Source organism: Diospyros lotus, chromosome 2 (genome assembly GCF_014633365.1).
Source record: "Diospyros lotus cultivar Yz01 chromosome 2, ASM1463336v1, whole genome shotgun sequence".
NCBI classification, from domain to species: domain Eukaryota; kingdom Viridiplantae; phylum Streptophyta; class Magnoliopsida; order Ericales; family Ebenaceae; genus Diospyros; species Diospyros lotus.
This window is the reverse complement of record NC_068339.1, coordinates 10,908,906-10,919,831: the sequence shown is the minus strand read 5'-3', so window position 1 is coordinate 10,919,831 and position 10,926 is coordinate 10,908,906. Positions and strand designations below refer to the sequence as shown.

General features: G+C 37.4%; 1 protein-coding gene across 2 annotated transcripts; it reads left to right on the top strand.

Annotated features, from left to right (window-relative positions):
- Positions 1 to 618: 618 nt before the first annotated feature.
- On the top strand, positions 619 to 9,284 carry LOC127795718 (uncharacterized). 2 transcript variants are annotated; one of them, XM_052327577.1, is made up of 10 exons: positions 619 to 786; positions 3,013 to 5,650; positions 5,837 to 6,262; positions 6,344 to 6,424; positions 7,232 to 7,384; positions 7,590 to 7,753; positions 7,849 to 7,996; positions 8,153 to 8,275; positions 8,529 to 8,616; positions 8,788 to 9,284. In XM_052327577.1, exons 2-10 carry the CDS (start codon positions 3,269 to 3,271, stop codon positions 8,988 to 8,990), a joined length of 3,768 nt encoding a protein of 1,255 aa, XP_052183537.1. In that variant the 5' UTR covers positions 619 to 786; positions 3,013 to 3,268; the 3' UTR covers positions 8,991 to 9,284. The 2 variants fall into 2 exon arrangements, with proteins under 2 accessions (XP_052183537.1, XP_052183536.1); XM_052327576.1 differs by having other exon boundaries at positions 3,013 to 6,262.
- The last annotated feature ends 1,642 nt before the right edge of the window (positions 9,285 to 10,926 follow it).

Sequence of the window (10,926 nt, the reverse complement as noted above, 5' to 3'; positions counted from 1 at the left end):
TTGAACTAACTGTTAGGTTTTCTAATTTACATCTTTTGCTGGAATCGTAAGGTTGAGTAATAAGGGGCACTCGTGATGGTGCATTAACAAAAAAAAAATTATAAATTATAAAAAAAATAATAAATCAAGTACGGAATATTAATATCAATATTATAACTTATAGTAACTGCCTCTTTGTATGATGAGGGTGAGTGAGTTTAAATTTTTTAATTTCATTATTATTATTAATATTATAATATCAGTATTACTATCATATTTATTAGATCAAAACATGTAATATTATGATAATAATGATTAATATCATGATAGCATTATAAATATTTTATTATTATATTATAATTATAATATATTATATTTTATTAACAATTTGATAAATTTATGATATCTAACCACGTCACCTCACCCCAGCCCATCTCGTCTCGCCTAATCTCAAATAATTACATAATAATAATAATAATAATAATAATAATAATAATAATATCATATAACTAGTTTATAAACTAGATATTATAATTGCAAAATACTTGTATATATACAAATGTGTAAATAATATAATTTGTAATATAAAATATTAATACAAATGTGTGAATAATATTCGCGTATTTGCGTTTTAAGTTTAACCTGGCCAGGGAGAGAGAGAGAGAGAGAGGTGTATATATGAGATAGAAGGTTCCATTCAGCTAGCAGACGCCGGAAGGAGAGAGACGAGTTCAGAGTAGGAGTATCGCGATTCGTTCATGGATGTTTTTGTTGCCTCAAATCGTTCGGTTCAGAGTATAGTTTGGGGTATTTTTCCATTTTCCTGATTTTACTGAACGCCGATTGCACCTCTTTCATTTTCAGTTTCCCTAATTCAAGTTCAGGGCCTTTGATTTCCTGACTTGTCTTGTTGATCGGCTACTGAATTTCACTTTAACGTGTTAGGTTTTTTATTTCAATAGTAGCATGGATTTTTGATTGTTTGATGAACTTGACCCTTCGAGTGTGTGAGTGGGTAAAGTCAGTCCGTCGGCGCTTCGAGGGTTTTGTTTATTTGATGATCCGATCCTCACTTCTTCGATCCAACTCGGGGTGTTTTCAGATTCGAGGCCGGTTTTTAGATGCCGAGACTGCACTTAATTTTGATGGGTGTCGCTCGTTGTTTGATGTTTTTAGATTGCGTCTCGTACTGTTGTAGGTGCTTTAGATTTTTACTCTATTAGTTTGTTGATCTCTTTACTCGTGCTTGATTTGTATGCTTGCATATGTGTAGATACTCACCTCTCTTTATACGCGACTAGTGCGTCAAGTCTTTACATGCAATATCTATGAATTACACATTTTGGATGCTGAGAATATGCTCTCTGCTTTATTGTTCCTCCATTTGGAGAACTCATTTTGTTAGAAAGTTTTACATTTAACCTCTTTACAGTGAACAATGTCAATTTCCTCTGTCAGGCTGCATTTGTTTTGGCGAGCATGAAGGTTGTTATTTTTAATCTATGGAAAAGCAGTTAAGGAGAAATAATAGCGGGGCTTTGAATCCCAAGTATAATATCTGCACGAGAAAAGATAGGGCTTTGCTGTCCCTGAGGATAGGCGTCCTCAATGCATCTTTTCAATCTGTGAAGGCTGAGAGAGGGTTTTATTTGTACACAACCTTTCCCTTGTTTTTTGCTTTTTTGAGGGTGGGAGGGGGGGAGTTGGATATGAAACACAGTTCCGGTCACAAAGGATCAACCTTACTATTGCTTTGAATACTCATTCTCTATTTAAGGGGAATTGAATATTAAACGCGTAAAAATTTTCCCATACCATCACTTAAAAATTGACAAAAATCTCTATTTACAATTGGCTATTTCCCCAAGAAGTGTGCACTGGTCATTATAAATATATAACTGTGCTCCATCAGGGAAATAGTCCTGGTACGACTAATGCAAAATTCCCGCCATTATGATAAATAAGATATTTTATAATTTATTATTTTTCTTGAAAGATAAATGAGTCTGGGCTTTATGACATGCCTCAAATGCTCGGTAAAAGGTGTGTGTTGGGGGGGGGGGGGGGGGCTGGATCCTATCTTTTTCTTTGAGCATTGGAACTGCACAGCACCTTAGGCTTATTGTTCTTACCCCTCTTTGACTTTTTTTTTCTAAGTACCCCTCTTTGACATTATTTACCATATTTCTAGTTTACTAAAGGGTTAATTGTGATAGTATAAAAGGTGGTTTATACTGTTATTTTGAGGTGGACAAAAATATATACACTTACATGCACGCATATATATATATATATATATTGAGGATGGGTTGTAATATGGGAATTGCAACATGGAATAACAACAACTATTGGTTTGGAGGGAAAATATGTTTATAAGTACCGTATATATGGGGGCATCTTCTTCAACCTATCAATGAGAGTTTCAAGGTGGACTATGTGATTGATTCATGCTTCACAAATATTGTTTCTTGATTCATGCTTCACAAATACTGTTTCTGATGTTACTAATGTTTAAAGATTTTATCAATTTGTCACATTTCCATTTATCCATTCATGTATAAAATATGTAAGAGGCTCCCCAAATACATGAATGCATGTATATATTATTAAGTTACTCTGGAGATTACTTCAAAATTTTTGAAGTGCATGCCCTAGACATCATTTGCAGTGAGGTGCTAGTTCCCTCGTTTAGAGTTTATTACTTAATGCCATCAAAGGCCATTTGGTATGTCCTTGGGAAATATACCTATATGTATCTTTTTATGTATTCTTATCCATGGAACAAAGAAAAAAAAGGCCATTTTGTCTGCCTAAAATTGGTTAAATCTAAGCGTCCATCTCTAAAGGCATACTGTATTTTTGCTTTAATTTGGTCCATGTCAATTACACAGCCATGTCATTGCATCAAATTGCTTTAATTGATACTTCAATTTTTCTTTCCCTGAGATAATTGTTTTGTTTCTTTCTTCTGCATACTCCTTCAGCATTGTTTATTCATTTTTTTTTCCTCTAGTGACATCATGTTCTTTGCAGTTTCCTATATTGTTTGCAGGAGATCATTACTTGCCTCCTAGATTATCTAAGATAGAGTGGTTCCATGCAATTGATTCAAGAAGAAAAAGTTCATTTTGCATTTCTGGATTCCTGGTTGAGACCTATGTATTATTCTCTCTCGGAAAGATATTCCTGCTAATGAAGTTTGTGATTGGTAATGGAGTTCCAATAACAAAGTTTCTGCTGATAATCGATCCCACAACATTTCCAAAATATATCAGTGTAATTGGAGTAAATGGAGAGGAATGCAGGAAGAGGTATGATGGAACAGCATAAAACCTATGAACAAGTTCGATATAATTCTGCGGAGCCTAGAAATGAAGGGCTCGGTTCTGCAAATCAAAGATATTTTCAGGATCCATCTAGTTCCATTAATACTAATATTAGGCCTCCAGATTTCAATGTACCTGTTGGTGCTAGACCTGTGCTGAATTACTCTATTCAGACTGGTGAGGAATTTGCTCTTGAATTCATGCGGGAAAGGGTGAACTCAAGGCAACAGTTGATTCCAAACCCTACTGGTGATTCTAGCAGTGTAACTAGCTACACAGATCTGAAGGGAATATTGGGAGTCAGTCACATGGGTTCTGAAAGTGGATCAGACATCTCTATGATTTCTTCAATGGATAAAGGTCGTTTGCATGAGTATGAAAGGAGGGGTTCTTCTGTACATGAAGACAAACGGTATTATGATTCCACACAATCAGTTCATCGGGCCTTATCAAGTAATGACAACAACAGGGGAACTCGAGGTTCTACCTCTTCAGAATTTACTGATAATTTATCAAGAAAGGTCAAGTTTCTCTGTAGTTTTGGTGGTAAAATCCTGCCCCGGCCTAGTGACGGAAAGCTTAGGTATGTTGGAGGTGAAACACGTATTATTCCGATAAGCCGAGGCATTTCCTGGCAGGAGCTAATGCAGAAAACGTTGAGTATCTATAGTGAATGTTGTACTATTAAGTATCAGCTTCCTGGAGAGGATCTTGATGCATTGGTATCTGTCTCTTGTGATGAGGACCTACAAAATATGATGGAGGAATGCAGTGTACTTGAAGATGGAAGATCACAGAAACCCAGGATGTTTCTTTTCTCCAGCAGTGATTTGGATGATTCCCAGCTGGCTCTGGATAGCATGGAAGGTGATTCTGAAATTCAGTATGTAGTAGCAGTCAATGGCATGGACCTAGGGTCAAAAAAGAATTCAATTTGTTTGGGAAGCAATTCTGCAAACAACTTGGATGAGTTGTTGAATTTAAATGTTGAAAGGGAGACTGGGAGAGTTGCAGACTTAGCAGCTACCCCCTCCTCAATTAATCTACCCTCCCGGCAAATGGCACCAAGTTCTTCTAGTGCTTATCAATCCAACTCACTACCTTATCATGGTCAGATGGCAGATCTTGGAGGAGAACTTCATATGATGACTACTGTCCCCTCCAGAGAGAACCTTCATTTTATAGATGGAAAGACCACTGTTCCATTACAGCATGGTTATGTTTCTCATCCATCTACTTATGCACCACTTGTACAAAATATAGTTCCTACACCTTTGAGTGGGCATACAACTGGACAGGAAGTGCCAGCCCAGCAGACATACAGTGGCTCTCATGTTCAGGTCCCAGAAGTGTCAGTTGTGGATGAGAAAATTAAAAGAGAAAACATAGTTCAGGCAATGAATGAACTTGGAAAAAATCTCTCTCAAGAGAAGCCAATGCTTCCAAAGGAGTCAAGAATTAGAAGAGATAGCTCAGGTCAGAAAATCAGTGAACAGGGGAAGATTTTGAATTCAGAAAATGAATACATTGTCTCTCCCCAGCTGCACGAGATCAATGTTCCAAGTTATATTCCTAGGGAAACATCAAATGCTCAATTTGGTCAAGATGCAGGAGCATCTGCATTTCCTGCAGAGAAGCACAAGAAAAATGAAGAACCTGCACGGCATGCAATTTTCCCTGTAGCTTTGAGTGAAGCAAGCTTGAATAAATCTGATGAAAATGACTATTTCAATGCATCTGGTAATCTTTTTGGTCCTGGATATGGTGAATTCAGGGCTGATTCTGCTGAGTTTAGCTATCATGAAGTGCCTGTGCTTCCTCAACGGGTTTTTCATTCAGAGTGGATCCCTAGGGAGCAGGCAGGACTGAATCGTTTATCAAAATCTGAAGATTCTTTTGATCCCCAGGTTCTTATAAGTCATGCACGTTCTGATCTATCCCAGCAAGTCGCAGAATCAATTGATAAGTTGCATGACGGGAATGCAACTCCCCAGATGGAGCTGTCGATCTCCTCTTTAAAACCACTACCTACGAATCCTCTAACTGTGGAAGATGAATCTGCACAATCTCATAAGCATGATGAGGCAGCTTCTTATGTTGAAAAAATCAACTCTAAATTTTCTGGGGAGACTTTTGAACCGGATTTTAAGAAATCTGTGTTAAAACCCATGGTAGTTATGCCTGTGGATGGCCATGAAGTGGCCCAAGTCAGTAATAGTTACAGAGATCAGTCTAATATTGACAAAGAAACATCTGCAGTGACTCGTCCTGTGGTCAGCCGAGGACCTTCTGGTAAGCGGCTGGAGGACTCTGCTTCTAGGATACCAGAGTCTCCTCAGACTGAGGTAAGTGTTAAACAGAATCATCAGAACAATATTAAGGGGCATGGACAGTCCTTCCCTGATGTGGAAAACCCAGCTAGAGGTTCTTCTCAAGGGGAGTCTGCTCATGGTGGGACTCCAGAGCAGGGGGACATCCTTATTGATATTAATGATCGCTTTCCTCCTGAATTCTTGTCTGATATTTTCAAGGCTAGAATTTCTGTGAACCTGCCTGGAATCAGTCCTCTGCCCAGCGATGGAACTGGCTTGAGCTTGAACATGGAGAACCATGAGCCTAAGCGTTGGTCATTCTTCCAGAAACTGGTCCAAGGTGATTTTGATAGAAATGATGTTTCTCTTATGGATCAAGATCACCTTGGTTTCTCATCCCCATTAACAGATGTCCAAGAAAGAGCTCCTGTGGATTATGGTTTTCCAACCCAAAATACTGGAGTTGCCTTGAGTCATATTGATTCCCATATTGGTTATGATGCTAGTTTCCAGCCACAGTCATCTGGTGTAGTTAGACCTAACACAATAGATCTTCATTCAAATAGAAGTCCTCAGATTAATAATGAAGAAAGCCTGCTTTTGGATGGTCCTGAAAACTCAAGAGCACCAGAATCCAATGCCAAGGTATTTTTATATTCAATATTAAATATCTCAACCCAAATGCTTGCGTTTAGTGACTATTCTAATATACTTTCTTATTTTAAGGGTGAGAAGCTAGAAGCTGAGCATCCTGGTCCTCCCCTTGTTGATGTTTCTTTGAAAGAGTTTGATCTGAGCACCTTACAGGTATCAACTATAACTCATATAAGTTTCCTTTATGTGCACTGGGAAAAAGTTAATACTTCATATGCTTGTGAATAATATTAATGTGCCATGTATATAGCCTTTTGGAGTTTGTTCTTTGATTTGAAAACAAAAGTGTAATACTCACCTTCGCCAGGTGGCAGGTTTTCTCTTTAGGTCACATTATTCATCTATAGTGCCATTACTTTTGCCAGCATACGAGATTTGCATTTCTTTACCATACTTAGGTGTTACCCAAACTCATAATTGTGTTATTTTACAAAGCTGTGTTTTGACTGGACCTTCAACAGACCACTTGTGTCCAGAAAATACTTTGGAAACCACTGAGTATGGGGAATTAAGTTCCCAGACCACTTAATATTTGGTGAAAGAACTCCAGAATGTTACAGTTTCCTATGCACCACAACCATGAGTTGCCTAACTCGGCATCTTCACCTCCACAATTGCTTGCCATCTTTTCTGCTGCCTCCACATCAGTTCTTTTGTAGCCATAACTGAAACATCCTTGCTACCATTACCGACATAAATTTACATGATTAATACCACTGTCACTTTCTTTTGCTGCTGCCTCTGCTGCCATTCTAGTAACCACTTTATTAGTTTTATGGTGATAGCACAATTCCATATTTTACCAAATATCTTTTATTTATATAAATTTTCATCTCTTGATCCTTTATTATATTTGATCAACCATGTGGAGTCTGCTTAATTGAATTTGTGTTGTTCTTGAAATTGCTCAATCTATTTTAATCACTTGTAGTTGATTGTTAAATGTGGTTGCTGAAGCAGATAATCAAGAATGAAGATCTTGAGGAGTTAGGGGAGTTGGGTTCTGGGACTTTTGGGACTGTGTATCATGGAAAATGGAGGGGAACAGATGTTGCCATTAAACGAATTAAGAAAAGCTGTTTTGCAGGGCGTTCATCTGAGCAAGAGAGACTGGTATAGTCTTCTTCTTTATCTTTTCTATTTGGTGGATCAACTATATGGGATCGGCATCACTATTTGGGATTGCAGGGTGTTTGTCTGGCATTTTGTACACATTTTCAGTAACTTTATTTTTTCTAGAGACTTAGAGACTTAATAGTGTTGATACCAAAAGTTTGGATTCCGATCAAATTGAATAACGAGTGACGTTCCTTTGCAGACACTGGAGTTCTGGCGTGAAGCTGAAATCCTCTCAAAGCTGCACCATCCCAATGTGGTGGCATTTTATGGCGTGGTGCAGGATGGTCCCGGAGGAACACTTGCCACTGTGACAGAATACATGGTTAATGGCTCTCTTAGACATGTTTTACTTTGTAAGGATAGGTAACATCTTGATTCTTAAACAAACCTTTTAATTACTCTTCCAAGTGTTCTTTAGCTTATCTTCTTCATCTTTTATATGTTTCATGAATATGCAGGCAGCTTGATCGCCGAAAGCGACTAATAATTGCCATGGATGCGGCATTTGGAATGGAGTATCTACATTCAAAGAATATTGTGCATTTTGATTTAAAATGTGATAATCTGCTGGTGAACTTGAAAGATACTTTACGGCCCATTTGCAAGGTAACACCATAGTGATAACGCAATTTATTTTGTCTTTCATGTGGCAGTAACAAGGTTTTGTTGGGTAGTTTGGAACAAATGATTAACATATAGCCAAGATTTTGTCATTGTTCCTGTTTTGAGAACAAGCCCGTCTTTAATCTATTCTTTATCTAGGTTGGCGATTTTGGGTTGTCAAAAATTAAAAGGAACACGTTGGTTACTGGAGGTGTTAGGGGAACACTTCCATGGATGGCTCCAGAGCTATTAAATGGTAGCAGCAGTAAGGTTTCTGAAAAGGTGAGTTTTTACATGTGTCTTATTTAAATTGGTAGGGAAGAAAGGTTTGTCAATAGTTAATGGCTTAGTGCTGATTTGTCCCAGTACGCATTAGAATATGAGTGCATTATTTTACTTGTAACCAAGAGGAGTTTTTTGTTCCCATTTTGGATAATATCATTAAGATAAAGATGAAAAGAAAAAATGTTAGGAATGTTTCTGGCAATTACTAATTGTACACATATATATGTATATATATTGTGGTTGGAGGCAGGTTGATGTATTCTCCTTTGGTATTGTCCTATGGGAGATTCTCACTGGCGAGGAGCCATATGCAAATATGCATTATGGAGCTATAATCGGTGCGTTCATGACTTCCCTCCCTACTCATTTGTTATCCCCTTGCTCCTGTACATAATCCCACTGTAGTAGTTGTCTGTAATCTAAAAAACTCGAGCAAAAAGGTTCATTTTCCATTTTCTCCCATAGGAAGACTGACTCATGCAGTTGATGACTTCTCTCATTTGGTGCAGGGGGCATTGTGAGTAACACACTGAGGCCACCTGTGCCAAGCTTCTGTGACCCTGAATGGAAATTGCTAATGGAGCAGTGTTGGGCCCCTGATCCCATTGCACGACCATCGTTCACCGAAATTGCCAGGCGATTACGCGTGATGTCTGATGCATGCCAAATGAAGCCATCGGGTCATCACGCGCAAACCAAGGTAACCAAATAGTGCGGTTGGATGTTCCGTAATTGTAATTCATAATGGTTGGCTGTTTATTCCAATCTCTCTGTAAAGATGTCACTAGTAAAGAATGGGTTCCCCTTTGAAAGTGTGAGTAGGTGGGTTGTTGGTTTGAGGGTTACCATTAATTAAAAAGAGTACTGGATGTGTATCTGAACTGTCAACAAAAGAAAGGTACTTGATGTTTTATATAGAACCTGAATATGCATGCATACTTCCTGTGTGCGAAGCTATTGCTTGTATCTATAAAAACAAAAGCTGAGTCTTTTTCTATTTCCTTCATTTCTTTCCCCCCCTTTCTTTGTTTTGCTTTCTGCTCTCTTTTCTCCTTTGGATAATCTTGCTGTTAGACAGCAAGTTAGCAGCCCTTGGAACTCCTCCAGCTTTGCATCACCTTTTTCGAGAGGGTGCTAGCCGTGCTCCGAAGAATGGTTCGGTTGAAACTCAGGCGTGGACAGACTAGGACCTCCACAAATGAGGAGGCGGGCTAGTCACCTGACTTGCAGGTTCGTGGGAGCAGCTTGGAGTTGACTTCGTTGACAACCGGCTACAACGAAATCATCCTAAGAGGTATTTTTGAAATCCCCTTATGGTTGTTTTTTTTTTTTTTTTTTTTGAGCATATGGATGATTTATACCAGGTCTTGCAAGAGCAGTTTTGCTTCTGCTGTTTTGTTTTAATTTTGAAAATATTTTTATTTTAAAACCGGTATCCCTTGCATTGATCCACTTTGGTTTTTCGGGGGCGTCCCCTTTCAGTCTCTGGCAGTCATGGATGAACTATGAAATGTTTATGGTTGAAATGTTCAGGTTCTGTTACTCCTTTCTAGTTGTGCTCTGTATTGGTCTTATGAAATTAAGACACCACAAAATTAACCAAAGCAAAAAATATACTGGAATTCGCAGACAAATGAAAGCCCCAATAGGAAATAACGGGGGCTCTATTCAATCCCGGGAGATGTAATGTGGTGAAATTCATAAGCTTGGCTTGTCATGGAATGGAACTAATACTTCATAATTGGCTTTTTGCCTTCTATTCACTAGAAAATAAACTTTTAAACAAAAAAAATATACATTTAGAAGTTCGCTTGAACTGCACGATGGTTACTGATTGGGGGCAAATCTGACCTTCTATAGCACATGACAACGGTTACCTTTCTGTCGCTAAGAAAAAATAGTGTGTGATGGGGGCAAATATGACCTCCTCTATCTTTTTCTTCTTTTCTATTTTTCTTTTCATTTTTACATACAATGCCCGTTAACTACATGTTTAAACCTTTTGAATTGTGAAGCTTGCCAAAAAAATACAAGGGTAAATTATTAAAATAGAACCTAAATTTTATTTTATTTTATTTTAAATTTATCCTCAATTTTTAATTTTTAATAGATAGTTTGTTATTGTTATTATTATCATTAATTGTTGAAGACTTAAATAACTCAATTGACAAGATGGCAAGCACACAATGAAGTGATAAAAACACTCTGATTTTTTCGCTGACAGGAAATTTTTTTGCCACTCGGAAGTGTCAAAATTTTGATATTTTGACAAGCAAATCATCTAAATTAACTTGGCATACAATGATAGAAACAATAGTTTAAAACTGATATTATATAAAAAGTTAGATGTAACAGTCGACAAAATTATAAGTCTAAAATTATAAAAGATGTAAAGTTAGATTTTTTTTGATAAATTATCCAAAATTTGAAATGTGATTCAATCTATTATTGAAAATGGGTTTTAAGGCGAATTTGGGATTATGAAATTCTATAAAGCCGTCCACTGCCCCTCATGTCGAAAAAGATGGCCAAGACAATTCATTTAAAATTGAGAAATGATATGATGATGATGATAATAATAAATGGAGCAACAACCATTTGGTTTTCAAATGGTTGCCCAAATAGTTGTTGCTGCTTGTAACAATTAT

What these genes read in the sequence shown, in the direction of transcription:
- LOC127795718 (XM_052327576.1), top strand. Translation starts at nt 3,269, where the DNA reads ATGGAGAGGAATGCAGGAAGAGGTATGATGGAACAGCATAAAACCTAT. An exon ending in GTTTTACTTTGTAAGGATAG is followed by an intron (nt 7,754 to 7,848) that starts GTAACATCTTGA and finishes ATGAATATGCAG; the next exon opens with GCAGCTTGATCGCCGAAAGC. An exon ending in CTTTACGGCCCATTTGCAAG is followed by an intron (nt 7,997 to 8,152) that starts GTAACACCATAG and finishes TTCTTTATCTAG; the next exon opens with GTTGGCGATTTTGGGTTGTC.